This window comes from Phascolarctos cinereus, unplaced genomic scaffold, assembly GCF_003287225.1.
Source record: "Phascolarctos cinereus isolate Bilbo 61053 unplaced genomic scaffold, phaCin_HiC Scaffold_4;HRSCAF=312, whole genome shotgun sequence".
NCBI lineage: Eukaryota > Metazoa > Chordata > Mammalia > Diprotodontia > Phascolarctidae > Phascolarctos > Phascolarctos cinereus.
This window is the reverse complement of record NW_027555847.1, coordinates 554,782,134-554,809,748: the sequence shown is the minus strand read 5'-3', so window position 1 is coordinate 554,809,748 and position 27,615 is coordinate 554,782,134. Positions and strand designations below refer to the sequence as shown.

General features: G+C 40.0%; 1 protein-coding gene across 1 annotated transcript in view; it reads left to right on the top strand.

Moving 5' to 3' along the window:
• RNF144B (ring finger protein 144B) overlaps window positions 1-26,743 on the top strand; it is a 92,758-nt gene extending 66,015 nt beyond the window's left edge. The window contains exons 5-8 of the mRNA XM_020986827.2: window positions 16,527-16,734; window positions 18,591-18,735; window positions 22,731-22,820; window positions 24,311-26,743. Coding sequence (XP_020842486.1) covers window positions 16,527-16,734; window positions 18,591-18,735; window positions 22,731-22,820; window positions 24,311-24,451 — 584 coding nt within the window. The 3' untranslated portion in view covers window positions 24,452-26,743. The remainder of the gene's footprint in view (window positions 1-16,526; window positions 16,735-18,590; window positions 18,736-22,730; window positions 22,821-24,310) is intronic.
• The last annotated feature ends 872 nt before the right edge of the window (window positions 26,744-27,615 follow it).

The following is a 27,615-nucleotide window of genomic DNA, read 5'->3' as shown; positions in this document are numbered from 1 at the left end:
CTCATGAAGAGGAGTCTTCCCAACTCCAGACCCAGCACTCTATCCTCTGTGTTACCTCACTACCCTCCATTTTGTCTAGTCATGCTGATTAAAACTGTGGTATATTCATCTCCCTTGTTCTAGACAACACACTCATTACCTCTCTTGGCAACCACACCAGTCACTCCAGCTTTTATTGAATTTGATGAACAAAGGCCTTTCCATCTCTTTCTTGTGACCCACTACTGCGCCAAGTCTCTCTCCACCTGTGCTTATGCAGTTGATTTGATTAAAGTTTTAGATAAGACTTGGACCATGTGACAGGGATAAATATAATCTTGTTAGTTTTTAATACTTTTGGCCATCTAGTTTAGTAATCTAATTTAATGACACCTTTCTCATTCTACACAGTTTTACAAAATTTGTCAGTTATGTATTTCTGAGTTCACACCATCAAGCTCTTTCAAAATCCTTGTGATGTAATTTGTCTGAGCCTGGAAACCTGAATTTAAGTAAAGAAGCTAGGTGATTCTATACCATCATATCTTGATTCAAGAAGACTTAAGTTAAAATTCAGCCTTAGACAGGTACTAGGTATGTGATTCTGGGCAAGTCATTTAACTGCTGTGCCTCAGTTTCTTTATCTGTAAAATGGAGTTAATAAGCATCACCTTCTTCATTGTCATGAAGATCAAATGAGATCATATTTGTAAAGTGTTTCACAATCCTTAAACTGCTATGTGAATTCTAGTTATTATATATTATCTTACATTTCTTATTAGTTGTGTTTGTTCTGTTCTTTTCAGATTAAAGATCATCTTCTATGGTGGGCAGAAATCAATCAATAAATCAATAAACATTTATTAAATGCCTGCTATGTACCTTGCACTGTTCTAAGTTCTGGGGATACAAAAAGAGGCAAGAGACAGTCCCTGCCCTTGAGAGCTTACGGTCTAAATAACAATAATAATAGTTTTGCATTCTTTCTGTCCTCTGTTATTATTAAACTATCTGTGCCAAGCAGCTAGTCTATTCTTTCTTTGTCCTTCTTGCTCTGAACATCCATAAAACAATCCTTGTTATTGTCCTTGGGTCACTTTGTAAGCCTTGACTCAGTCTAGGCTTTGGCCTTCCGTAATCATGTTCTTTAGAGGAAGAGGCACTTTTTCATTCTTCCATCTCATGAGCATGTCCTTTTAAAATCTGAGCTCCTTGGAAAGCTCCTGTGTTTTTCTGTGGTTATATGGGAGACCAAGTTGAACTAACTTGCGGTGGTGTTCTTAGCTTCTTCATTGGAAGCTTCAAAGGCGTTTGATTTTGTGGATGTTGACTACTAGGTAAACAGTCTTTGAGAGCAGACTGTGGCTGAAACATGTCACCCTGGAGCCAACTTGTTGACCAACTTTTCTCTGAAATGAGTGAGGCTGGTGCTCAGGGAACAGAAATCCAGCTCGAGGGCTGGGCCTTTCTCTTTTGGTGGGACCTGTTAGCAAGCTTGTGTACCACTGGCATAGCCTTCAATAATTTGGTGTCGCCTCCAAGCCACAATAAGGCATTAGGGCAAGTTGTCATTGGAGGAGAACAATAATCAACCTCAAAGAAGTTAGGCTGAAGTTGGTGAGGCCTCCCTGTGTCTCTTCATCTACCCCTCTCCCCAAAACGACAAACATAAAAATCGATAACCCAGCAGGTATTTATGAGTTCTTACTACATACACAGTACTGTGTTAAGACACTGGGGAGTGGAGTGGACAAAATCAGGTATGTTTGCAGGAAAATATTAGAAAATACAGTTATCCAGCCTCAGACCAAACATTTGACACTTACTAGCTGTGTGACCTTGGTCAAGTCATTTAACCCCAGTTGCCTTAAAAAAAAAAAAAGAAAATACAGTTACCCCTTTCACATTGTGAGGGTTAGGGGCACAGTGCCCCCATGATCTGGAAAATCTGTGTAAATTTGTTCGCCTTCCCTTTGAAAAGATAAAATATGTTGATATTATACAACCCTATGCATGAATTTTATGCATTTCTGAATTTCTATACTTTCTTTGTTTTCTGCTGGCCTGCACATGTTGTCTGTGGCTTCTGCAAAACTCCTAAAAAATTTCCATTTAATTTCTTATACTGACTCGCAATATGGGGAAACTGAGGACTGGGAAAGTCGCAATGTAGAAGGGATAACTGTCATGGAAGATACATAATCAATTAGATTGTAAAATCCTTGAGGGCAGGGATCATTTCTTCTTTGTTTTTTTATTCCCAGGACCAGCACAAGGCTTTCCTTGTATGTGGTAGATTCTTAATAAGGATAAGAAGTAGTCTCTTTAACAAAGAGAGGTAAAGAAAGAGATTGCTGTCTACTTAATGTGAGGGATTCCCAAATATTTGTCTCTAGTTTTTGCCTAAGGTCCCAATCTATATATCTTTTTTTTCCCCCTTAATTGGGGTTAAGTGACTTGCCCAAGGTCACACAGCTAGCAAGTGTCAAGTGACTGGTATGAGGCCAGATTTGAATTCAGGTCCTCCTGACTTCGGGGCCGATGCTTTATCCACTATGCCACCTAACTGCCCTGAAATCTATATATTTTAACTTCCTGTAAGATCAGTCCATCTGGAGGTCCCACTGGGGTAGCCCAAGTTCCTCTTTCTATAATTGAACTTTTTATAACTTCATCCTAACACTGAAACTTTCAAAATTTTCCCTGCTCCCTTACTTTTTTTAAGAGCATCATTAATTTCCCAGACACCCAGATTTGGAATCCTTAGCATTGTGTTTAACTTCTCCCTTGACCTTGCCTCTTCCCCACCACCCATATTCAGTTGTACACCAAGTCCTATAGATTCTGTCTTCAAGGAATGCTTCACACCTACCTCCTAGGGTTATTGTGAGGATACATGTTATATTTATAAAGTCCTTTGCAAACCATCAAGCATTATGTAAATGCTATTATTGTTGTCATTAATATTAATATTATTAATTTTTATTAGTATCATTTTAATTTTTACTGCTTTTGGTTCAGGCCCTAATTACATTTAGCTTGGATTTATTGTGATACCTTCTTGGCTGTCCTTTTCAGCTCCCATCTCTTCATACTTCCAGTCCATCTGATATATTGCTACCAGATTAATCTTTCTACCGTACCTCTTTTAGTATTACTTTCCTCCCCCAAAACCCATGTGACCCTGTGCTCTGAATGAACTCTAAGGCCCTCCCTCAATGATCTAGTACCAAACTAAAGAATTGGTTGAGTAGACAAACTCAGAATAGTTGTTAAATGTTTCATTGCTAATATGTCAGCACCCCAGGTATGTACTCTTTTTAAATTTATTGTTGAGTCATTTTTCAGTCATGTCCATGACCTCATTTAGGGTTTTCTTGGCAAAGATACTGGAGTGGTTTGCCATTTCCTTCTCCAGCTCATTTACAGATGAGGAAACTGAGGCAAATAGTATTAAGTGACTTGCCCAGGGTCACACAGCTAGTAAGTGTCTGAGACCAGATTTGAAATCAGGTCTTCTGACTCCAGGCCCAGTGCTATATCCACTGTGCCACCTAGTGCCCTTTTTAAGAATTCAGATAATTTCATTCAATTTACAGATAAAACAAAGATGGGAAGGATAGATAACAAAGTAAATAATAGTTAGGATCCAAAGAGATCTAATGAGATAAAATTCAAAAAGGACAAATATAAAATCTTACACTTTGGTATAAAAAAACCAGCCTCACAAATACAATATAGGGGAGGAATAGTTATATATAAATTGTTCTGAAAATGATCTGGGGATTTTGGTGGACTGCAAGCTTAGTATGAAACAGCAATGTGGTGTGGCAGCTGAAAAAGCTAATTCAATCTGGGGCTCCATTAAGAGAGATGTGATTGTCTCTTCTGTGTTATGCCTTGGTCAGATCTCATTTGGAGAGTTGTATTGTATTCAGTTCTGGGCACCACAGTCTAAGAAGTACATCGAAAAGCTGGACAGTAACCAGAGGAGAGCAGTTGGAATGATGAATGGCATTGAGATCATGTCACATGAAGACTTGGTGAAGAACTGGGCATGTGGAGCCTGGAAAAAGCTGAACTCTCAGAGGGGCTATTTGATATCTGTGTTCAACTTTGGATGGCTATCATGTGCAGGAAAGATCAGGCTTGTTTTGTTTGCCCTGTGAAGGTAGAACCAGGTAGAAGTTGCAGAGAGGCTAATTTAGGCTTGATGTCAGGAAAAACTTCCTAATGATAGCAGAGGCAGCTAGGTGGCACAGTAGATAGAGTACCAGGCCTAGAGTTAGAAAGATGAGTTCCAATATGGCCTCAGACACTTACTAGCTTTGTGACCCTGGGCAAGTCACTTAACCCTGTTTGCCTCAGTTTCCTCATCTGTAAAATGAACTGGGCAAGGAAATGGCAAACCAGTCCAGTATCTTTGCCAAGAAAACCCCAAATGGGGTCATGAAGAGTAGGACACAACTGAAAAATGATAAAACAGCATTTTATATAGCACATTAAGGTTTGCAAAGTACTCTCCATATGTTATTTCCTTTGATCCCCACAACAACCTTATGAGGTAGGTGCTATTATTCTTCCCATCTTATAGAGGAGGAGAAGTTAATTGATCTGCCTACGATCTCACAGGTCGTAATTTTTTGAGCCAGAATTTTAACTCAGGACTTGCTCACTACAAATCTAGCGCTCTATCCGTTTCACCATGTAGCTGTTGCTAAGGGGCCTCAGCAGTTCTCTATTCCCACACTCTCATTATATAAATGAGGAAACTGACCCCCGGAAAGATTAAGGAGTTTGTCACACAGGTAGTAGTGTCAGAGGCAGGAATCACACCCCTCCTATCTGACTCCAAAGTGAATGCACTTTCCACACCATCCTTTCAATCTACACACGCCAAAGCCAAACCAAACTACTCATTGTTTATGGACCATGCTTAATTCCTCCATCTCCATTGTGCCTTTTGTTGTGTTATTGTCTGTCATCGTAATACCATTCACCCCATTCTCCCCACATCAGTCCCTGCCTATTACAATCTTAACCATCAGCGCAAATACCTCTCCTTACAGGAAGTTTTCTATTACCATCAGCCAGATGTGATCCATCCTTTGGATATATTTCCAAAGCACCCTTTAGGCCAGGGGTGGGGAACCTGTGGCCTGGAAGCCATATGTGGCCTTCTAGGTCCTTAGGTGTGGCCTTTTGACTTAGTACAAGTTTTACAGAACAAATCCTTTTATTAAGGGGATTTGTTCTGAGAATTTTGGATTCAGTCCAAGGGCTGTACTTGAGGACCTAGGTTCCCCACCCCTGCTTTAGGCATTTCAAATATACTGTACTTATTTCCACGTGGCTTATCTCCATTAGTAGATCCATCATGGTAGATCAATCTCCCAATCTAAATATTCAGGAGAATGAGGGAATCAAAGATGGATATGAAGTTATAAGCCTGATGATACTTCTAGTCATAGAAATAGGGGATTTGGGTAGGAAATCTAGGTTGAGGGTCATATTTAACACCATAAATTCTGTTTTGGAGGTGTCAAATTTCATATGTAAGGTTTATTGATTGGGTAGAGAGTTCAGGGTTCAGGAGAGGTATGTTTGGGAATATGTGAGGGGCTCTCCTTGCAGCTGAACCCTCCTTTATATGTTGCCCTCCCCCCAGTTCAAATGTGGGCCCTTTGAAAGCAGGGACTGGCTTATTTTTCTATTTCTGTTCCCAGCTTTTAGCCCAATACTTGGTATGTAGTCAGTGTTTCATAAATGCTTTCCTATTCCAGTACTTAGGGTACTGAATTCTCCAAAAAAAAAAAAGGGTACTTTAAAGTACCCGTAGAATTTGGGGAGTAAAGTCAGAAAATGGCATTCTCTGGAACATAAGTGAATGATCCATTTTATATTTGAGGTTTAAGCAGTTCTTTTGAAGACCAATAAAAGACAATCTATGTGACAGTCATGATACCAGGTACTTCCCAGGAGTCTCACTAAGTGAGTTGATGAATAAGTAGCATCAGAGAGAATAACATAACTGTTACTAATGTAATACACATTGTAATCTTGGAAAGCCTAACATGTTAATGATAAATGAAAACAGAAGTGGGGATGACGCATACATGGAGTCTAGGAAAAGGAGAGTTGGCAAATAAACACATCAGCATAGCAGTGTAGCACTGTCCAGAAGAGAGGGTGGATACCTGATTTTCCAAACTGATTTTCAGATAGGTTTGGTAGATGTATCCCTCCCTGTCTGCTGTGGAAATGGGTTGGGTGGTGAAATAGCTACTATGGAAAGATTATATCCTGAATGTCATCCATCTCCCTTTGCTCTGTATCTACTTACAAACAACTTTCTGGCAGTGATATTGTTTCCCAAGTAGACTTTCTCCTGGGAAGCAAATGTTATGACTAGTTGATGGGAATATTATAGCCTGCTTGACAGTTCTCATTGGATGGGCCAGACCTGTGCTTTCATTAGATTATGGACCTTCCACTCAGGAAACACCTGTCAACACCTTCTTTGCAATTTATCGTCTTCAAGAATCATTTCGGGCCACTGCAAATTGAAGTGACTCCCCCAAGGTCACAAAGCCAGCGTGTGATATTCTGGCTTATAAATTATCCTTTTGTGAGATTTTATAAGTTGTTTTTAAGCCAGATCTATGATTTTATCCATGAAGGGAATTCCTAGTAAGTAAGTGGCCCTCACTGATGCAGGGTCACACAGTCAGATGGAAGCCTCAACCCCTGGTTTTCCTGATTCCAAAGTCAGTGCTCAATGTGACAGCTTTGGCTGCCTCTCAAGAGTTAAGTTAAAATGATAAAATTTTACCAGAGCCTGGTCACCCCTGGTAAACTGATGGAAGGAAGAAAAAGTTATAAGAAATAAGAGGTTAGTAGTGTTGGGTCAGAGGGAATGCAGAATGTTTGGCCATTGGTAATAGAAGGCTGTTCTATTGGCTGTGACTAGCATCTAGCTGGAAAGAATAAGAATATATAAGAATACCTGTTCTGGAATTTGTGTAAGCAAAGATTTTTGTTTCAGAATTTCCTATTTTTATTTCCCCCAGTGTATTCCTATAGATCTCTAGATAGGTTTCTATCTCAACATTGCTGACAGCCTGGGGATGCTGATGACTTTTCATTAACCTTTCTGCTACTTCTTAATGTCATCTACTTGATGCTTCTGATTGTCATAAGAACTGTTTGCTTATTTTCAGGTGTGCCTTTTTTTCAGTTTCTTTTAGGATATATGTATTTTTCTTTTATTTAGTATTTTATTTTTTCCCAGTTACATGTAAAAACAATTTTTAGCATTCATTTTTAAAACTTGGAATTCCAAATTCTCTCCCTTCCTCCCTCCACACCCCACCCCACCTCCCATTGAGAAGGCAAGCAATTCGATATAGGTTATACATGTGTAGTCATGCAAAACATTTCCATAACAGTCATGTTGTGAAAGAAACATAGACCCCTCAAGAAAAATAAAGAAAGTAAAAATGCATACTTTAATCTGTATTCAGGCACCATCAGTTCTTTCTCTGGGGATGGATAGCATTTTTCATTATAAGTGCTGCAGAGTTGTCCTGGATCATTGCATTGCTGAGAATAGCTAACTTATTAATAGCTGAGCATCTTACAATATTTCTGTTACTCTGCACACAGTACATTTCACTATGCATCAGCTCATGTAAATCTTTCCAGGTTTTTCTGAGAGCATATTCCTCATCATTTCTTATAGCGCAATAATATTCCATCATAAAAACATACCACAAATGGTTTAGCCATTCCCCAATGGATAGGCATGCCCTCAAGTTCCAATTCTTTGCCACCAGGAAAGAGCTGCTATAAATATTTTTGTACATATAGCCCCTTTTCCTTTTTTTAAAATCTCATTTGGGATACAGACCTAGTAGTAGCATTGCTAGGTCAAAGGGTATGCCTGATTTTATAGCCCTTTGGACAGAGTTCCAAATTGCTTTACAGAATATTTGAATCAGTTCACAACTCTACCAGCAGTGTATTAATGTCCCTCTTCTCCCCATCCCCTCCACTATTAGCCAATCTAATAGGTATGAGACAGTATGTCAGAATTGTTTTAATTTGCATTTCTTCAATCAGTATTGAGTTAGAGTATTTTTTTTTGTATGGCCATAGATAGCTTTGATTACTTCATCTGAAAACTGCTCATATCTTTTGATTATTTATCAGTTGGGAAATGTCTTTTATTTTTACAAACTTGACTCAGTTCTCTAAGAGGCCTTTATCAGAGAAATTTGTTTCAAAATTTTTTTCATAGTTACTATTGCTAAATGTATTTACCTTCATCCTTTCCCCCCATTTATTGTTTTCTCTCTCTCCTTTCACACCTGTCTCTCCTTAAAAAATGTTTTGCTTATGACTACCCCTCCACCAATCTGCCCTCCCTTCTGTCACTGCCCCCTCTTCTCTTGTCCCCTTCCCCTCCTACTTTCCCGATTTCTATATCCAATTGAGTGTGTATGTTATTCCCTCTTTGAACTAATTCTGATGAGAGTAAGGTTCACTCACTTTCCGCCCCCCTGCTTCATCTTGCCCTCTACTGTAAAAAGTTTTTTCTTGCCTCTTTTATGTAAGATAATTTATGTAAGATAATGCCATTCTGCCTCTCCCTTTCCCTTTCTCCTGGTACATTCCTCTCTCACCTCAGGTTTGTTTCTTTTTTAACCAATTACCATTTGCCAGCAGCATCTTTCAAGTTCTGTTCTTCTGGGTCTGGTTTATTTGCACAGTTAAACTTTTTCTGCATTGCATCCAAATGTAATCATATTCCTTCCCTCATGTTTTCACCTCCTCTGCTACTTTAAAGGAAGAGCTGCTTCAGAGTAGAAGCTGAAGCAAGAGACGTGAATTCTAGCCTCGGTTAACTTTCTGACTCAGGTCCAAGTCATCCCTCAGCTGCCTCATATATAAAATAGAATAATACCAGCTTCTACCTTCCAGCACTTCTTAAACTGTGGGTCCAGGTCATGACCCACAGTTTAAGAAGTGCTGAAGGAGTCTCAAGAGGAAAAAGTTTAAGAGGCCCTGTAAAAATTTTGTCTACTTAGAGTTGGTTTAGCCTTCTTATTTTGCATTCGTGGGACCTGAGGCACAGAGATGAAGAGATTTGTCTAAGCGTACACAGCTAAGTTAGTAGCGGAACTGGCACCGAAGGCAGGATTTCTGACTCAGCCTGCTATTCTTTCTATATTAAAAAAAAATAATTACAATTTTTTCACTTTGAGTTTTATTGATATGTTTTGATTTTACACTGCATACATTTACAGATTACTCCCACTTTATGAGAGATCTCTTATAACGAAGTAAAACAGGAGAAACAAATACAGTGACCTCATCCAGGCATCCTTCCAGGGAGGAGGTCACACAGCACAAAGAACACAGACCGTGGAGTCAAACGTGTTGGGTTCAAATCTCTCTGCCCCTTACTACTTGTGTGTCCTTGGGCAAGTCACAACTGCTTCAACTTCAGTTCTCTCAACTGTATAATGGGGGGAGGGGAAGTAGACTAAGTGACCCTCAAGGTCGCTTCTAGCTCAAGACCTGTGAGCTTAGGCTACTACTCCAAAATGTCATTCACTCTGTATGTCAGGAAGTACAAAGTTTGGAAAGCCTTTAAGTGGAGTTGGGGCCTAGAACAACATCACCCTCGTAAAATGAGACGATTGATGTGGTCTTTCCATAAACTGTAGGTGTAGACAAAGGGGTTCAAGCTTCCTCCGCCCCATGTAGCGTGCTACATATGGCAGCTGCATTTGGTGCCAGAGATGAGCTCCACCTGGCCTTTCTTCTCATTCTGCCCCCTCTACACTTGTGTTTCTGAACAAATATTAGTCACCAGGACATAATGCTTTGAGTGCTGTTACTTAACTCTTCCTTCTTCTTCAGTGCCAGAGGAGGAGGAATTATAAGTTCTAGATCAAAACTTTAAAAAAATTTTTTTTGATCAAAACTTCTAAACCCTGTGGTGTGTGTGTGTTCAGTTGTGTCTGACTCTTCGTGACACCATTTGGGGTTTTCTTGGTAAAGATACTGGAGTGGTTTGCCATTTTCTTCTTTAGCTCATTTTTACAGATGAGGAAACTAAGGCAAACATGATTAAGTGATTTTCCCAGGGTCACACAGCTAGTAAGTATCCGAAGCTGGAAGTGAACTCAGGTCCTCCTGACTCTGGGGGACAGTATTCTCTCCACTGTACCTCCTGGCTGCTTTAGAATCCATAGCACAGCTTAATTGCCACTTTTTACATAAGACTTTACCTGACTTCACCCTCCCCTAGTTTCCTAGCTACTACTGTCATTTCCCCTAAATTATCTTTATTTTATATATATGCAAATGTTTTTCCTCTCTCACCCTCCTTTTCCCCCATATCCTTCTTGAGGACAGGAACTAATAGGTATTTTGGTTTCGGTGGGGTTTTTTCGTCCTTGAATCTCTAGTGCCTACCACAGTACCTAGCTGATAACCACTTACTTGTTGAATTGACTTTACTAAATAGAGGTTTGGTCTTTTAAATTATTATTTTTTCTCAATTATATTGGAAACCATTTTTAACATTCGTCTTTAAAAATTTTGAGTTCCAGGGGCAGCTAGGTGGCACAGTGGAACCAGCCCTGGAGTCAGGAGGACCTGAGTTCAAATCTGGCCTCAGACACTTGACACTTACTAGCTGTGTGACCCTGGGCAAGTCACTTAATCCCAATGCCTAGCCAAAAAAAAAAAAGATAAAAAAAATTTTTTTTGAATTCCAAATTCCTTCCCTCTCTTCTTCCCCTTCCCCTTTCTTGAGAAAGCAGGCATTTTGATACAAATTATACATATGCAGTCATGCAAAACCTATTTCCATTAACTAAAAGTTTGAACATAGGGACCATATACATCTTTATGACACTGAAGTACCTAGTACAGGGCTTCATATGCTCTAGGCACTCAGTAAATATTGACTGAATTAAATGCAGGGCAGAGGTTGCTTTGCTTAGGTGATTGGAACATGGTGCTCACAAAGCCCAACTCACAGTTTAGTTCCTTACCTCCCTCTATCCCCACCACAGTTCAATTTCCTTGATTTGGTTCCAGGTTCAAATGAATGTGTGCCTACCGAGTGTAGACACGTCTTTCACCTCTAAACGAGTCAAAGAAGTTTTGAAGATAGAAAAACTTTAGAGATTGTTTGATGGTTGCATTTCCAATGTTGTGGGTGGGGGTAGGGTAGGGTGTAGGGTATGGGGAAGAGTTACTTTTCCATTTCCTTGAAATGATGAGATCATGGGCAGTAGGGGTTGGAGAGGTTGTCAGGGTGACAAAGTTTCATTCAAAGGTAATGGAGGTTGGAAGTGAAATAGCCAGTAGGCCAGTTTGTCCTGAAGATTCTGTGGCATGTGCATAAAATAAAGTAATATAAATAAAGTAACTTAAGGATGGGCAGCTAGGTGGTACAGTGGGTAGAGCACCGAGTCTGTCCATCTATCACCCAGCTCTCACCATGTCTCCAAGAAACTGTGGCGTGTGCAGCGGCCATACTCTCGGCAGATGGGCTAAACCAGGCTGAAGGTAAACAACAGCCCTTAAACCTGTTGGTGAGTTAAGGGGATGTCTACACCAAGCACATGAAGACTTTTGTTGCAGTGGCCATGAAGGTGGCTGAAGCAGATGCTGTGGACTGCTTAGAGCCTGGTCAGACATCAAAGATGCTGGTGTCATTCGCTGTAATCCTGAGCCACTATTGGTTGTCTGGCTTTTGTCCTACCATTGGACTTCGATGACTGGAGGAAAGAGTGAAGCTGATGACTTTGTGCAGCCCTCCCTCACTTAAATACTATTCGCGTGCAAGTTACGATGTCACTGTGTGATGTCATTGGTCCTCTTCAAAAAAATGAAGGATGAGCAACAACTCTAGAAGGATAAAACCCACAGGCAACTATCTGTTATTAGCCACATTTTGAAATAATGGAAAGTAATTCTTAATTACTATCATAGAGGGTGCATCGTAAAGTCATTAAGTCCGGGTTCCTGTTAGATGTCTGTAGCTTACTCCTTCTTTTCAGACCCTGCTCTTTCATTTTCTGCTGTGGAGCACTGTTACATGGAAGATTGTTGATGGTTTCAACTTAATTCAATACATCAAACATTTTCAGTGACTGTTATGTGCCAGGCTGACACTATTTGTGAGCAAAGTACCCTTCTTTTGTTATTGTCTGTGTATGACACAAATCCCAGTAGTGTATGTCATCTATACCAGAGTTCTGCCCAGTAGATATTGTTTGTGAAAACCTGCCTATTCCCTTCTCAAAACTTATCAGGGATGCTCTCTGTTCATTGATATGGCAAGCCTGTATTAAGAGCCTACTTTAGGTTAGGCAGTGGGCCAGGCACTGGGGATACAAGGATAAAAGTGAAACTCCCTGGCTTCAAGGAGCTTCTCTTCTATCAAGGGAAACTACTAAACACCGGTATGATAAACAGCAAACAGGCAAAATGTATGTACAGATTATTCCTAGAAAAAATTTAAAGAAATAAGGAAAGATGGAAAAGCACTATAAAGGATGTCATTAGAAATGACTAGGAAAAAGGCTGGTTCAGCCATAAGAAGAAGGAATGCATAGCTCTATTGGTGACCACTTTGATATCAAGAGGTTTAGTAGGTGACCTCAGTACAGAGGGTTTATGGGAAGACTTAGACAAGAATTAGGATGAAAAACATAGAGCAGTTACAGTCTGCATCATTGGAGGAGAAGGAACCCCTAATGGATAACAGATCCATCAAAGTATCATTGAGTTCTCTGTCTAATATTTGGACATCTAAAATGAAGTAGAAATTGAAGAGATAATTTTTCAGTCTCATAGTGGGCAAATTTTCAAAGAATTTTTAAATTTCTTTAATTTAAATTTCTTTCTTTTTCAGCTGAGGATGGCACAGTGATATAATGGTCATGTAGTGGTCAATTTTTCCAGGACATAATTGGGAACCTATCTCTAACCTCTAAACTCTGAGACTTTAGATTAGCTAATCATTTCCTTCTCCTCATTGGTATATGGGAAAGGAAAAATAATACCCAATGAGCGCTAGAATGGGATGAAAAGGAGATTAATAATGAAAGAGAATGGAAGAAAATCAGGGAAGCAAAGGCATAATGGATGGTGTATAAAACAGTGTATATTTATGAATTACATGAGGCTGAGGATTTTTTTTTAGAGAGAAAGGAAAGCAGACCATGTGTTATGTAATTTTTAAAAAAGTCTCATTTGCCTCCATATGTCCTTTCATTGTATTTTTGTACCTTTGCATTATTACCTTGTTATGGCAACAGTAAGTATTGTTGATAACATTTTTTACATTCAGCACATTCTTGATGGCCTTAAATAGCTGAAGTCACATAGCATCATAGACTTCAGGCGGGAAAAGACTTTAGTTGTTGTCAATTCCAACTTGGAAGAAACAAACCCAGAAATAGCATTTTGTTTTCCCAAATTTACACAGGTAATAAGTTGGTCTAAAAGTTTTATTCCACAAAAATATGATTTTTAGTGTTTTAAAAAATCGTTTTATACAATGAAGTTTAGTGGATAGAGAGAGGCAATGTAACATAATGAATAGAAACCAGACTCAAAGCTAGAAGACCTGGGTTCAAGTCGTGCTGCTGATACATACTGGCTCTGTGACCCTCAGAGCTCTTGGCAACTAACTGTCTTAAGACTTTGTCATATCTTACAGAGAAGGTGTCAACCTGCATTGGTAGAGGGAATTTCCTCACTCAGTCAGGAGTGAGGTCCAGTCTCTATTGCTTTATTTAAAAATAATATGGTATTTAGAAAATTGTCATACAAGTGAAACAACTCTTTCAATATGTTATATATGGCTAGCCAGAAAGAGAGTGTATATATTGTTTAGTTATGTCTGACTTCATGATCCCATTTGGAGTTTTCTTGGCAAAGATATTGGAGTGGTTTACCATTTCCTTCTCCAGCTCATTTTACAGATGAGGAAATTGAGGCAAACAGGATTAAGTGACTTGCCCAAGGTCACATAGCTAATAAATGTCTGAGGCCAGATTTGAGCTTAGGAAGATAAGTCTTCTTGACTGTAGGCCTGGTGCTCTCTCCACTGTGCCACCTCACTGCCCTATGTGTAAGTATATATGTGTACACATTTATGTACATTGCATATGATATAGCATAGGCTTATATTTGTAGAGCTGGAGGTGACCTTAGAAATCATACAGTTTAACCCCTCACTTTGTTGATGAGGAAGTTGAAGCTGAAAGATGTTAAATGATTTGCCCGATATCATCTAGCCAGTAAATAGCTCAGCTGGGATTTGAATACAGGTCTTCCAAGTCCAAGGTTTGATATTCTTTTTTTTTTTTTACTTAGAAACATTTTGAATGGAAAGTTTACATTTGTACATCTTTTTGAGGTTTGTTATTGCAATAACATTGGTGTTTGGAAATTACTCATTTGTATAGTTTCTTTTAGTCTGCTTGACCTTTCTACATTTGATATTGAAATTATACTAACAACTATGATCAATTAAATAATAATCATTCTTTCCCAACATATAAATCAAAATATAGTTATCTTATTTGCATACTTTTGGGTCAGATTTTCTAATAATACATAGAATTTACACGTACAAAGACATATACCTCAGTAAACTAATAGTAAATTACGTCATTTAAGACCTACTACTCAGAGAAAAATGTTGCCACCCTTGTTTGGCATTTATGGATTTTTACATGTAAATAGATTATTTTTGAAGCTGATGTCAGTTAAGGGACAATTTTCTTAGTGGTCCATGTAAGATAGAGAGCCACCTTTTTTAAGACTTGATTAGAACTCCTGTTGCTTAGGGCCAAAGAATATCTAAAGGGGTAGAAATCAGCCTTCTCCTTTCGATGATATTTTTTCAAGGCCATACTCCATCTTCCCTCTATCCTTTCTGCTATCTTTCCATATCCCTTTCTTAATCTCCTCCCCCATCACAAATCCTGAAGCTGGGTAGAAGCATCATGTGCTTAAGAAGAATGCTTTAGTACTAAAAATCTCTAATAAGAATATATCCAATTATTGTAGTTCTCAGGTAAGTTATAAATACAGCATTCATAAACACTTTTTAGACTTGGGTGGTTTTTTTAAAAGTATATGAATTGTGAAGGTATTGGTTTGGGAAATTAGACCAGCTCTCAGTCTTTTATTCCATTTTCTCTGTCCTTCAAATTTGTTTTCTCCTGTCTCAATTACCCAAGGGCAGGAGGTTTTAAAATTAGAATCTCATCAGCACAAAGGTTTCCAAATCCTTCGGTTCAGAGAGAAAAGGGCCACTCCGCCCCTCAAGAGTACCAGCATTTTCCACATGATTTTGTTCCTCTAAAGGTCACCTTTAATGGAAAGAACTGTGGATCTTTTACTGAAAAGGAATAAGGAAGCTAAGCAGGGTGTGTGTGCACACTTGAAGAGGAACGCTTTTGTTGTCCTCTGAAGAGACAGATATCACACATATGTGATGTCTTGATTGAATCTTTCCTACTCCATGAAATCCTTACCTCATGTTTATAATGTATCTAGACCTTTCTCCTTTTTTTTTCTTTTTTGAACAAATTTTCCCCTTTTGGTTCATTTCTAGTGTTTCACTCTTGTGGAAGTATGAAAAAGCTCATTTTAATTCTATGACTTTAAACTGTAATTGTAGCAGTAGAAAGAGCCTTGGACCCTAGAGTCAAAGGGACCTGGGTGTGAATCCCACCTGGGATGCTCACTTACCTTTGTCACCTTGGGCAAGTCCCTTCATTTCCCTGGGCCTTAGTTTTTCTCATCTATAGCATGGAAAGGGTAGACTAGATGGCCTCTAAAACATAGTTCTGTGTTTTAGCTCTAGTTCTGTGGCTCCAAGACATATGTTTGCCTCTCCCCAGCTTCCCCATTTGCTTCATTTCCCTCTATTAATTAGAGGAAATCACTGTAACCTATTTCCTAAAGCTGTTGTGAGGGTAAAGTGCCAAACGGAAGGTGCAAATCTGTGTCTGAAAAAAAAGTTGCATGCCTGGCAGACTTATCACATCCAAGATTTCTGCAAAATGGAGGCAAGACTGGCCATTTCAGGGAATTGTGATTGTTGATTGTGTGTGTGTGTGTGTGTGTGTGTGTATTTTGAATTCTTGAAACAAACAAACATTTCTGAAAGGGGGTTTATTTTGTTAATTGTTAATTCATTTTTCATTGAACTTTGCCATCAGGACATGAGATCAGTGGCAAGTACAACAGTTCACAGTGGGGAGGTGGGGAGAGGAATGGTCAGGGACCAAGTAAATGAAGTATGGATTCAATGAAGGGAAAGTTAGTAGAAATAGTTGTCCTTGGCAGCACTCTGTGATGTAAGTGTTAGGTGACAAATACCCCAATTTCCAGATAATAGCTCTTGTACAGCTCTCAAAATCAGGACTTATGAGCAGGAAGACTTAAGTCAAGACCCTAGTAATGGAATGCAGCCATCATTTGCTTTCTTTTCATTCTAGAAGTCCATTTGGACCCTTGCCGGACGTGGTGTCCTGTTGCCGACTGCCAGACTGTGTGCCATATTGAACAGAATAGCTCAGGACAGCCCACAAAGGTTGAATGTCCTTCTTGTCACCTGACATTCTGCTCATGTTGCAAAGATACCTGGCATGCTGATCGCTCTTGTCAGGACAGCCAGCCTGTTGTTGTCTTGCCAACAGAACATGGGTAAGACTGAACTAAATTGGTTAGAGATCTGTTATCTCAACAAGGGGGATTATGGTAGGGATTCCTTTAGTATGAAGGGTTGCTGCCAAAGTCCATTCTGACTCTCAAGTTCTGTGATCTGCCAACTTTTCTAGAACTCTAAATGCTCTTCCAGTGTTTTAAGTGCCTTCAGTGTGTCATGAAGTAGCCATTTTTTCTAAATTCTAATGCAACACTTTCCTTAGGAGCATACATAAATGTCATCAAAATGCTCCTGGAATTAAGAGAGTATTTCTTAAGAGATTATTTAGGGCCAAAGGGTTTTCCAGGTATTATCGAAGGTATAGAGTTTTTATTTGGTTTCCGTTGCCTCATCCAGTGGTGGGAGAGTCACTGTGGTCAGTAGGAATTCAATGGGAAATCCTGGCTCAGCCATGTATCTACTTCCTTATTTAATGTCTGTGTGCCTTAGTTTTCCTGCTTGTGTTTATTGGTTTGTTTATTCTTATTTTTATTTTTATTCTCCTACCTTCCTCCCAGGATGTTTTGAGATCTGGTTACTTTGTAAAAAATATTATATTGCATTGGAAACATTCACAGGGAAAGAAATCTTAAAATGCAATGGTGCAATGAATACTTATTGTCACATAGTTTGTATGTTATGTAAGAAATCGGGTTCTTTGAAGGTGGCACCCCTGCTTAGGAGGTGGTGAGATATGAATCAGTAAAACTTGTACCATCTGGTCCTGGGAGGTTTTTTATTAACACAGGAGTTCCCTGAGTATGACCTTCCTGTTTGATCCCTGGTTTGCTTGGGGCTATGAGTGTTCTGTATTAACAGGAACATAGCTCCCACTGTTACAGTCCATTCAGTGGAAAGACCCCAGCACTGCTTCCAAGCTGGTAGTGTGGCTTTTTAGGATTCTCAGTGTTACTACTGACATATCTTAATGTCCTTGGATATTCTGTGAAGAATTTACAGGATTAGAGGTCTAGCATAGATCACAGGCAGGTTTAATAATCTGACCAGCCAGATGTTGACTAGCCATTCCTGTCTTTCTCACACTGTGGTTGTGATATCTTTGATGGCCCTTATTAGCTGACTAGGGATGCTGGGAATGATTCACTTTTCCTTCTTTCTACTTTTCCCCCACTAGTGATTTCAACATTATTATCTACTACCTCATCTCAGTCTGGGGGGGGGAGGGGTTGTCACAGTTAATTTATTTATCGCAGCTCTTCCCTGTGTATTATAAGCAGCATAAGTAGTTGTCATTTCTGTCTCGTGTGTTGGTCATTATTCAGGTCTTGATTTTACTTTCTAATTCTTCACATGTAGATGACCATTTTTTTAGTCCTGGGCTCAATTCTCCTAACTTTCTGGCTTACCCCTAGGAGTTTCTCTTACAGTCAGTGTACACAGGGAATACCAATTCATTTTTCATACTAGCTTAGCAAATTACAGTTAGGGAGATAAATACATGCCAAGAAAAATGATAATAATATATTCCAAAACCAAATGTAAGTGGAGTTTTGGTTACCTGTACTTTTGAGTTCCCTGTGACATATTTGGGGTCTGTTGACCTTCTGTCCTCAATTTTCCAACCTCCCCTAAAGATCACATGGATATACATTTGTGGCTCCTGTGCATGCATGTGCAACCACAAACACACACATACCAGCATGGATAACAGAAAATTGACTTTAATTGTTGTCATTGGACCTGGAAATTCAATACAGATCCTTTCCAAGAAGGATGCTATGTTTTACTTAGACCACTTTCCTCACCTACCTTCTTACTTAGTTGATACAGCTGTAGTTCTTGCTGATTGAATAGTCCACATTTATTTTCTTACTCCTTGTTTTTCTCTTTCTAGGGCCCTCATTGGGATGGATGCAGAAGCTCCCATTAAGCAGTGCCCTGTTTGCCGGGTCTACATTGAACGGAATGAAGGCTGTGCTCAGATGATGTGTAAGAATTGTAAACACACGTTCTGCTGGTACTGTCTCCAGAACCTGGATGTAAGTTCTGATGCTGGGCCCCTTCCCATTGGGTGTTTGTCTCAACCCACCTGAATGAGAGCCAGCATTCTGCCTGCTTTCATTTTTTAATATGTCTAGTGGTCTCGAAACAGAAAACTTATTTTTCCTAAGAAAAAGGACTTCCCCAACTTTAACTGGTCTTTCTGTAGATCCTTATCTAAAGGCTTTCTCAACAGGTGGAATTTGGAGCATTGCCTTAACTGTTCATCAATATTTATTAAGTGCCTGCTATGTGCCAGGTACTGTGCTAAGCATTAGAGATACAAAGAAAGGCAAAAAAACAGACAGTCCCTGCCCCCAAGGAGCTTACAATTTAACGGGAGAAGATAACACATAAAAAGATGTTGGTAGGGGGAAGGGAAGAGTACCTTACTCAAAGGCGTGATAAATTCAAAGGAGTACAGCTGGTTGGGAACTGAAAGTATGGCTGCCCTGGGTGTCCTCCTTAAATGGAAGATCTGGGAGGAGCTCTCAATGTCCAACCTCCTCCCAGAGGGAGGGAGGAGCACCCAGGGCATAGGCTTGAAAAATAAAGTTTGCTTTGGGAGTATTTCTTACTCTCTGGGTGACACCTCAGCATGTTCCCAAGCCACTAAGTTGTTTTTCCATCTCTGAACCTGGAATAAATGTCACTATATCCCATAGATGTAATACGTTTATCCTCACCCCACCTCCCATAGAATGTAAGCGTCTTGAGAGAATGGAACATTTTGGGGAGGAGGTTGTATTTATATTCTAACATGTAGGACAATACTTTGAACATAGTAGGGCCTTGGTAAATTCTTTTTGAATTAGATGAGTTTATAAACTGCTCTGAAGGTAGTTCTCCATCCCTGTGCACACAAGCTAGTGCTGCCGCTCTATATTTAGGCACCTTTCCCAGGCAAAAAGTCTCTGGTCCAATTATCATTCTTCATCTCCTCTCTTCTCTCCACCTCAATATATGACTGAACCTTTCCTTTCTTTATAATCAAGTTTGCCTGTTACAAGTCCATAGTCAAGTGTTAATCTCCGGGCCAATAAAGGAAGGGATATAGATGGAGTGGTGAGAAGGCCTATGTGGGGTTCAGTGCCCTAGAGTGCCAGGTGATTTGAGCTTGATTAGAAGTGACTGTAAATTTGACCTGCAAAAATTCATCTCTTTCAGTTCATTCATGATACAACACAGTCATTCCAGGGTTACTACTGATATTCATGGACGGGTTAATCAGACTTCCAGGGCTACATTCTTCAAATCTGGTGGTTTACTGAGCACAGTGTTTCTCAGCCCTTCCTTTTACATGGTTGGGGTCATTAATTAGACCAGAGGTTCTTAACCTTCCTTGTGTCATGGATCCCTTTGGGCATCTGGTGAAGGCTATAAACCCCTTCCCAGAATAGTGTTCTTAAATATATAAAAGACATAGGATTACAAAGGAAACCAATTCTATTAAAATATTGTTTTCAAAATATTAACAAAACAAACATGTGGACCCTAGTTAAGAACCCCTGCTATGATTGTTCTTAATCATTTGCCACGTACCTTATTTTGCTCCTTGTATCTGGTATGTCGGTTCATTCCCTCCAAACTGGTTGACTAGAATTGATGGACAAAAGATCGTAAATTCCTCAAGGGGTGCAGATATTCTTTGCTTTTTCCTTTTGTATCCTTACTGCCTAGCACAGTGCCTTGCACTTAATAGGCTCTTAATAAATGTTTGTTGAATTGAAATGAGCAGCTTGTGCATAGTGTAGTAGATACCAACTGATTGTTCAGTAAACATGTGCTATTTGTTCACCCTCTGCCTAAGGTCCGATCCATCAAAATGAAATCCATTATCCAAGATGGCTTCTAGCTAGAGAAGGCATGAACCTGTTTGGTCAAATGGTTGCTTTTGCCCATCATCCATCTCTTCCACAAATATGGGTTTTTTAAAAATTGTTAATGGGCAGGCTCTTGATCTAGACAGAAATTAAGGTAGCAACAGAACTCCTTCTCAGGCTATTGTTTTTTATGTAGTTTGATTTTAACCCTTTTGAGAAAGACCATCATAGGAAGCCTGCCACAATTATAATATAGGACATTCTGGAAGAGGAATTAAAACAGGATTGTATAATCCCTTGCTGGCATATGGCATATCATGCTTTGTGAATAACTGAAATGAATTCATTTGAGGCTAAATGAATGATAGAATTGACAATTTTCTCTTCATTCCATTAGTGTATTGGAAGGGGCCATATTCAGATTCTGGGCTCATGACATAGTTACGCCTTCTGTAGAAAACAAAGAGATAAATGTGCACACCAGATCTCAGTCTTCTTTGGCAGATTGATTTGTGTTTTGGTGAATGGGTGCTGCAAAGAACACACAGTTCTGGCACTTGAGATGAGATGAAGCAGATGTTAAATGGCTCATAACACTGACATCAGATGTGGAAGGAAGCATCTTGTTCTATTCATCATTTTCCTATTCATCATTTTTGCTCTGTTTAAACCAATGGTTTCAGCTTTGGATGCATATTGAGCTGTGTTGCTCGGTGCAGATTTCAGATGGTGGGTGTCTGGCTTCTAGGAATGTCTAAGGATGGAGCTTGAGGGGTCATTGTCCAAATCCCAATCTGGGGGCATTCAAGTGAAGAATGACTTCAGATTTATTTCTCTTGCTGATTTTGATCCATTTGTAAATAAATTTTTATGAAAATGCTTTGAATCCTAGATTGATCCAACTACTCCATGGGATCTCTGATCTTAGTGATGTAGGTAATCTCCCTAGTAAGGGATCTCCCATGCTTGGAGGTCCTGTGACACACTTGTTCATGCCCTTCCATAAGGGTATCATTCCTAGAGCGTTCCTTGCCATCACGTGCCCAGTCCCTTTCCTAATTTTACAAGGGGAGGATATACAGCTTGTTTGAAGATAAGTAAGCATAGAATAAATACAAAATAAACACATAGGGATTTGTTGGAGGGGAAAGGATCTAACAACCAGGAGAACTGCATTAAGGGAGGTGGCACAGAGGTGGGTAGAGAGAGAATTCAGGCATAAACGACCATCTGTGCAAAGTGTGGAAGCAAGACCACATTGGTTTCCCCAATTCCTTTTGCACTTACTACCTATACCACATAATTAAGACCTTGTAAAATACTGCTTTGTTTTCTAATTGTACCACATGGTTTAGCACATAGAGATAATCGTACTGTTCCACTTAGTGCTATTCTTTTCACTTGGGAGAAATCTTTGATGTTGACATTGAGTGAATCTTATTTTCCCAGTAAGCATCTGTGGACTGTCTTTTATTCCTCCGTGACACCTAGCTCAGTGGCAGCCACATGTTAGGTATTCATCAAGTACTCATCTGCTGGTTTTTATTTTATGCATGGTTGATCTGCCCATACAAGGTACCATATATTTAAGAGAGGACTGGTATGAGCAAAGATTATTAAACTCCCTTTTGGAAATATCTAGGAACTGTCTCTGATTTCTTATCCCTTTATATGTGATAACTTCTAAAGCCACCCAACCACATGTCTGAAGATCACGGGCTTGCTGGGAGGTGTATTTGATAATCACATTTACCTTTGATTCCTGGAGCTCCTCTTAGCAGAGTTGTCAATTAGGATTTTTTTGTTTCTTGTACTGAGGTCAAGCTCCACAAACCATGCCCGAGGCGAGTAACATGAAAGGCACCCTAATTTGAGGGGGATGAACATTGCCCCATAGTAGAGAGACAGAGGCCCTGGGACACCAGTGCATGACCTCTGCTTGGCAGGCTGCTGTGGGTGCGGGTGCAACATCAGGGAGGGGTGAGCTAACCTCATTATGCTAAAAGGACTTCAAGGGCTGTCAGCATCCTCTAAATTTGGTGCCCATGGGCAAAGCCCCAGCTGTCTAGCCCTAGTTACCATTCTGACACTTGGAAAGAAGGATTTGTTAGGCATGTATTCTTCTCTCAGTTTAAATTGGCTGCTGACTGGGACTCCCTCCTTTCTTTCAGAATGACATTTTCCTCAGACATTATGATAAAGGGCCCTGTCGGAATAAACTGGGTCACTCCCGAGCCTCTGTGATGTGGAACCGAACACAGGTACTGTGATTTGAAAGGGAGTATTGGGATAAGTCAGGTGTGCTATGTCTAGGAGGATTTCTGTCTGGGAAGCTTCCTGTGGCATATAGTATAGCTAGTTATAAGTGATGGAGGAGCATGACAGCCTAGTGCAAAAGGCTGTATGTGAGGCTGAGTAAGAGCAACAGTCCCTCAGAGAACCAGAAGAGTGGTCTCAATATTGCCTATAGCAACAGGTAGTGTTTAGTGGATAGTGTTCTAGGCTTCGAATCAAGAGGACCTCATTCAAATCCTACCATTGACTCGTCCTAGCTGTGTGACTCTAGGCAAGTCACTTAACTTTTATCCTCATGCGTAAAACAAAAAGATTGGATTTCATGGCCTCCGAGGTCTCTTCCCAGCTTTAAATCTATGATCCTATGGTTCTGTGTAGAATTGGAAGCACATATTCTCTATTCTGCTGACATAAGGAGGAATTATTCTGGTTTTTTGCCATGAGCATAGGTCTAAGAGAAATTAAAGCAGACGCAGGAAATTGTTGAGGTTATTGCTGTCACTTAGCTACTCTGATTATACAGCTCAGTGTATATATAAATTACAAAATAGGGGCCTAACATAAGTCCCTTAAGTGGCGTAGTTATTTCTCCCACCCAGAATTGTTTTGGGTTCATTAAGGGTCCCTTGCTTTTCAGCCAGAGCCATCATTAACAATAACTGGCATTTATATAGTGCTTTAAGTTTCTTTGGGAAGCTAGGTGGTATAGTAGATAGAGCACTAGTCCTGGAGTCAAGAAGACTCCTCTTCCTGATTTCAAAACTGGCTTCAGACACTTACTAACTGTGTGACCTTGGGTAAGTCATTAACTCTGTTTGCCTCAGTTTCCTCATCTGTAAAATGAGTTGGAGAAGGAAATGGCAAAGCACTGCAGTATCTTTGCCAAGTAAACCCCAAATGATGTCATGAAGAGTAAGACCCAACTGAAAAACAATTAAACAACTTAAGTTCCTTACGTATTATCTCATTTGGGCTTCATTACAGCTCCATACCATAAATAGTTAATATTCCTGCTTTATAGATGAAAAAAACTGGGATCATGTGAGATTAAGTGCTTGCCCATGGTCAAAAAGTTACTAATTCTCAGAGACAGGATTTGAACTTGGATTTTCGTAACCTGTGATTCCCAAGCCCGTGCTGTAGCTGCTATATAATGTTGCATCACCTAACCTCCTATAAATTGGTATTACTTACTTACTGCAAAGAGAGCCCTCATCTTTTGGTCGTGCCAGGGTTATCAACAGAGCTAGATTCGGAGCTGGACTCCTGGCTCCTTACTGTGTTTATGATGCTGGACTTTCCTGCTTCTGCAGCTCTGGTTCAGGCTGTGGCTGGACCACAGTTAAAGCTCATCATTATTGTTTCCTGTGTATGTATTGAAGTGGACTTGTGTGTACTATACTATAAGAACACTTGATTATTGGCTTACACTGTACTCTTGTCTTTAATTTTTCAGGTTGTAGGGATTCTTGTGGGATTGGGCATCATAGCCTTGGTGACCTCGCCTCTGCTGCTACTGGCCTCCCCCTGCATCATCTGCTGTGTTTGCAAATCCTGTCGGGGCAAGAAGAAAAAGCATGACCCACCAACTACCTAAAAGCCTGCACCTTGTGGGCATGCATGTACAGGATACGTGAGGTATCTTGAGTGAGGACCTGGTTACGGTGCCCTCCTTAGCAGACTCGTCTCCTTATCCTTGCCAACCTTTGGAAGTGCCTATTGTCTACAGGCCTTGAACTTGCTTACAAGTCTTCGGTTTGGGGAAAAGCTAAGCTTTGTGTTGCTATTTGAAAAACACCTGGTTGTAAAGTCCAGACTATGAATGTGGAATATGTCTGGAAACTTTGGGGTTGAATGGGAAGGACCAGCATCATTTTGTCATCTGAAGCGCCATGATTTCTGGACTGTTCATCTTGCGGCCAAGGAGAAGGAGCCTGAGGAAACATCTCCTGTCACAACAAACTGTGTTTCCATGATTATTACATGTATGACAGGAGTGGTAGGGGAGACTTACCTGAAGCTCCATGATTCCTGCACTGGACAGAAGAAGGAGCCTGAGGAAACTCATCTCCTGTTACAACAAACTGTATTGTCATGATTATTATCTGTATGATAGGAGTGGTGGGGGGGAGAGATAGAAATGCCATCTTGGCAAGATATGCTTATTTTTCTACCATGATAGAGTAGAATGCGCAGGCACAAAATCTTCAATGTGTGTGTATGTGGGTGGGGGGAGTGTTGAGGTGGGGAAAGATTCACCTAACAAAGAAAAGATCTAAGACATACAGCCAACCATATATGTTTGGGGAATGAATCTATAGAAATGGTATCTGCTTCTGTGAAGGTAAAAATAGGTGTTTGGTGTTAGGTAAGAGTGTCATGTTCATAATATCTGCAGAAAGTTCTGGGTTGTTTCTTTGTAACCTCACCAGGGGAAGAGAAGCCTTCAGAAGGGGTCTGTTTTGAATAAGAGGATTCATGGAATGAGAGTAGTGGTAATACGCCTGTTCCAACATCTCCACTTACCACCAATTTTCCTAGGAGACCCTTGTCCTCTAGTTAAAGGACCTATTTTAGACATGTGTTTTATGTGAGAGAAAAGAGATCAGTGTGGTCGAAACCCTCTGAAGTCTTCGTTGTAGAAAACTGTAGGCACCATAGTTTGGCCCTAGAGTCTTAGAGCTTTAAGATGTAGAACGGGGCCTAAAAGCAGATCCTGTCAATAAATATAGGTCACAAATCCCCTGTCTACTGTATATCCATCTGGTCTCTACCTTGAAAGAAATCCCCATTGTGCATCCATGTGAAGCCAGTTTAGAAATGCCCAAATGTAATGAAGATAAACAGTTCCTAAGAAAAGGAATGAAAATCAGATCATCCCTTTCACACTGAATATACTCTGTTTTGAACTGGCCACCAGATCTGTTACTAACTGAATATGTCCTGTGTCTTGTCATAGCAATAGAGAATAGGAGTCTAGTGCCATGCCAGGATGGAAAGCAGAATTTTTCGTTCCCTTAGTGTTTTTCTTTTAGAGCAGGTTCTCCCATTGGCTGAGCACAAGATGTGGATTTCCAGTGCACATAGACAGAATTGTACAATTCATGCAGACTACAGTCCCATCTCCACCTCCTTAGTTGGCAGTTTCTTGAGTTTCAGTAGCCAAATAGAAAGCCAGTGACCTAGAGGCCTGTTTCTGATCATGAGCCTCTCTGTACCTAGGCTGATCCTCAGAGGTCAATGGGGCCTTTCCCTCAGCTCATGATCATAGCTTTTAAAGCTTGATGGGCTCCATTAGAGCCACCAAGCTGGTCAGCTTTTTAGAACCCTCCACACCCCAGTGAGGCCTCTAGGTAGAGGACATTAGTGAAAAAGCACCAAATAGGGTGCTAATTTAAAAAACCAATTTATAACAGGTTGGTTGAGATGAAAATGCGCAAGCTCCATTTTTCTGAGACTCATGTCACTTTATGGATGCTTGGGGGGTCTGCTTTTCCTATAGCTCCGTAACTTTAACTTTTTTAAGGACATCTCTAGTATATTTGGTTGGTAGTCTATGCTTAGTGCATAAAAAATTAAATAAATTCTGATCCTAGGGGGTTGTGGTCATCTTCCTCTATTCAGAAACTATCTGGATATACAGTATTTACTGATGTACTTGGCTAGTTGACATAGAAGATGGCCATAGTACAGGGCCCAGTCAGTCACATATGCATTATTAGAGGACAAAGGTTTGCTCAAGCAAGAAGGTAGTGGGGATATACATTTTTAAAGCACTTTAAGTCATACATGTTATATATTGATTTGTCTTTTTTTTTTTTTTGGTATCCCCAGCACTTAGCATAGTGCTTGTCACACAGTAAGCACTTAATAAAGGCTTCTTGATTGATGGTGTTGTATTAAACATGCACATTTTTATGATTTGTAAAGATTATAGGTAAGAATTCTGGGGAAACTTATGGCATGGCCTCCAAACAAAAATACTTTAAAGCTCTTCGAATAGTTATGTAAGTGTCATTGCTTTTCACTCTCCCCCTGCCTACCTTCCTTTGGTTTTTAACTAAAGATGGCAAGCACTCACCTGTTGCCAGTGGTGCTTGCTGTGTGCCAGCTCTCATGGAATGGTTACTGGTTGTTTCCTCCCTGGAACCTGCTGTCTCAGTGTTGGCAAGGGTGTTTCTTTATATGGTGAAAGCAATCATAAGCAATCAAAGAAACTTTATTTCTCTGACAGAAAAGACATGAATTTCTCTTGCCATATTTCATACTTTGGTATACTCATTGCTGCAAAGCAGCTTACACCTGGGGCTGATTTTAGTAAGTATAAAAATAATAGCTAACATTTATATAGCACTTTACAATTATTTCACAACAATTCTGAGAGGTAGGTATATTGTCCCCATTTTACAGATGGGTAAACTTGAGATTAAGTGACTTGTCCAGGGTCACACAACTAGGACCTGTATGAGGCTGGATTTGAACTCAGATCTTCGTGACCCCAGGCCTGGCACTCTGTCCAATGTATCACCTATTTGCAGCAAAAGAGAGCCTTCATGACTGTATAAAGGAATGGGGGAGGGAGCATCCATTATCAGGCCAGGTCTCAGGAACCTGCCTTCTCAAGTTGTGTCTGTGACTTTATTTATTAGCCTAGGAAGCTTTCAAAGGGCTAATATGTAGGCTCAAGAGAATTCCAGTTAGAGCAAAGGTTTTAAGAAATTAACCCAGTTATTTTTTGAAGGATGCCTGATGGAGGAAAGG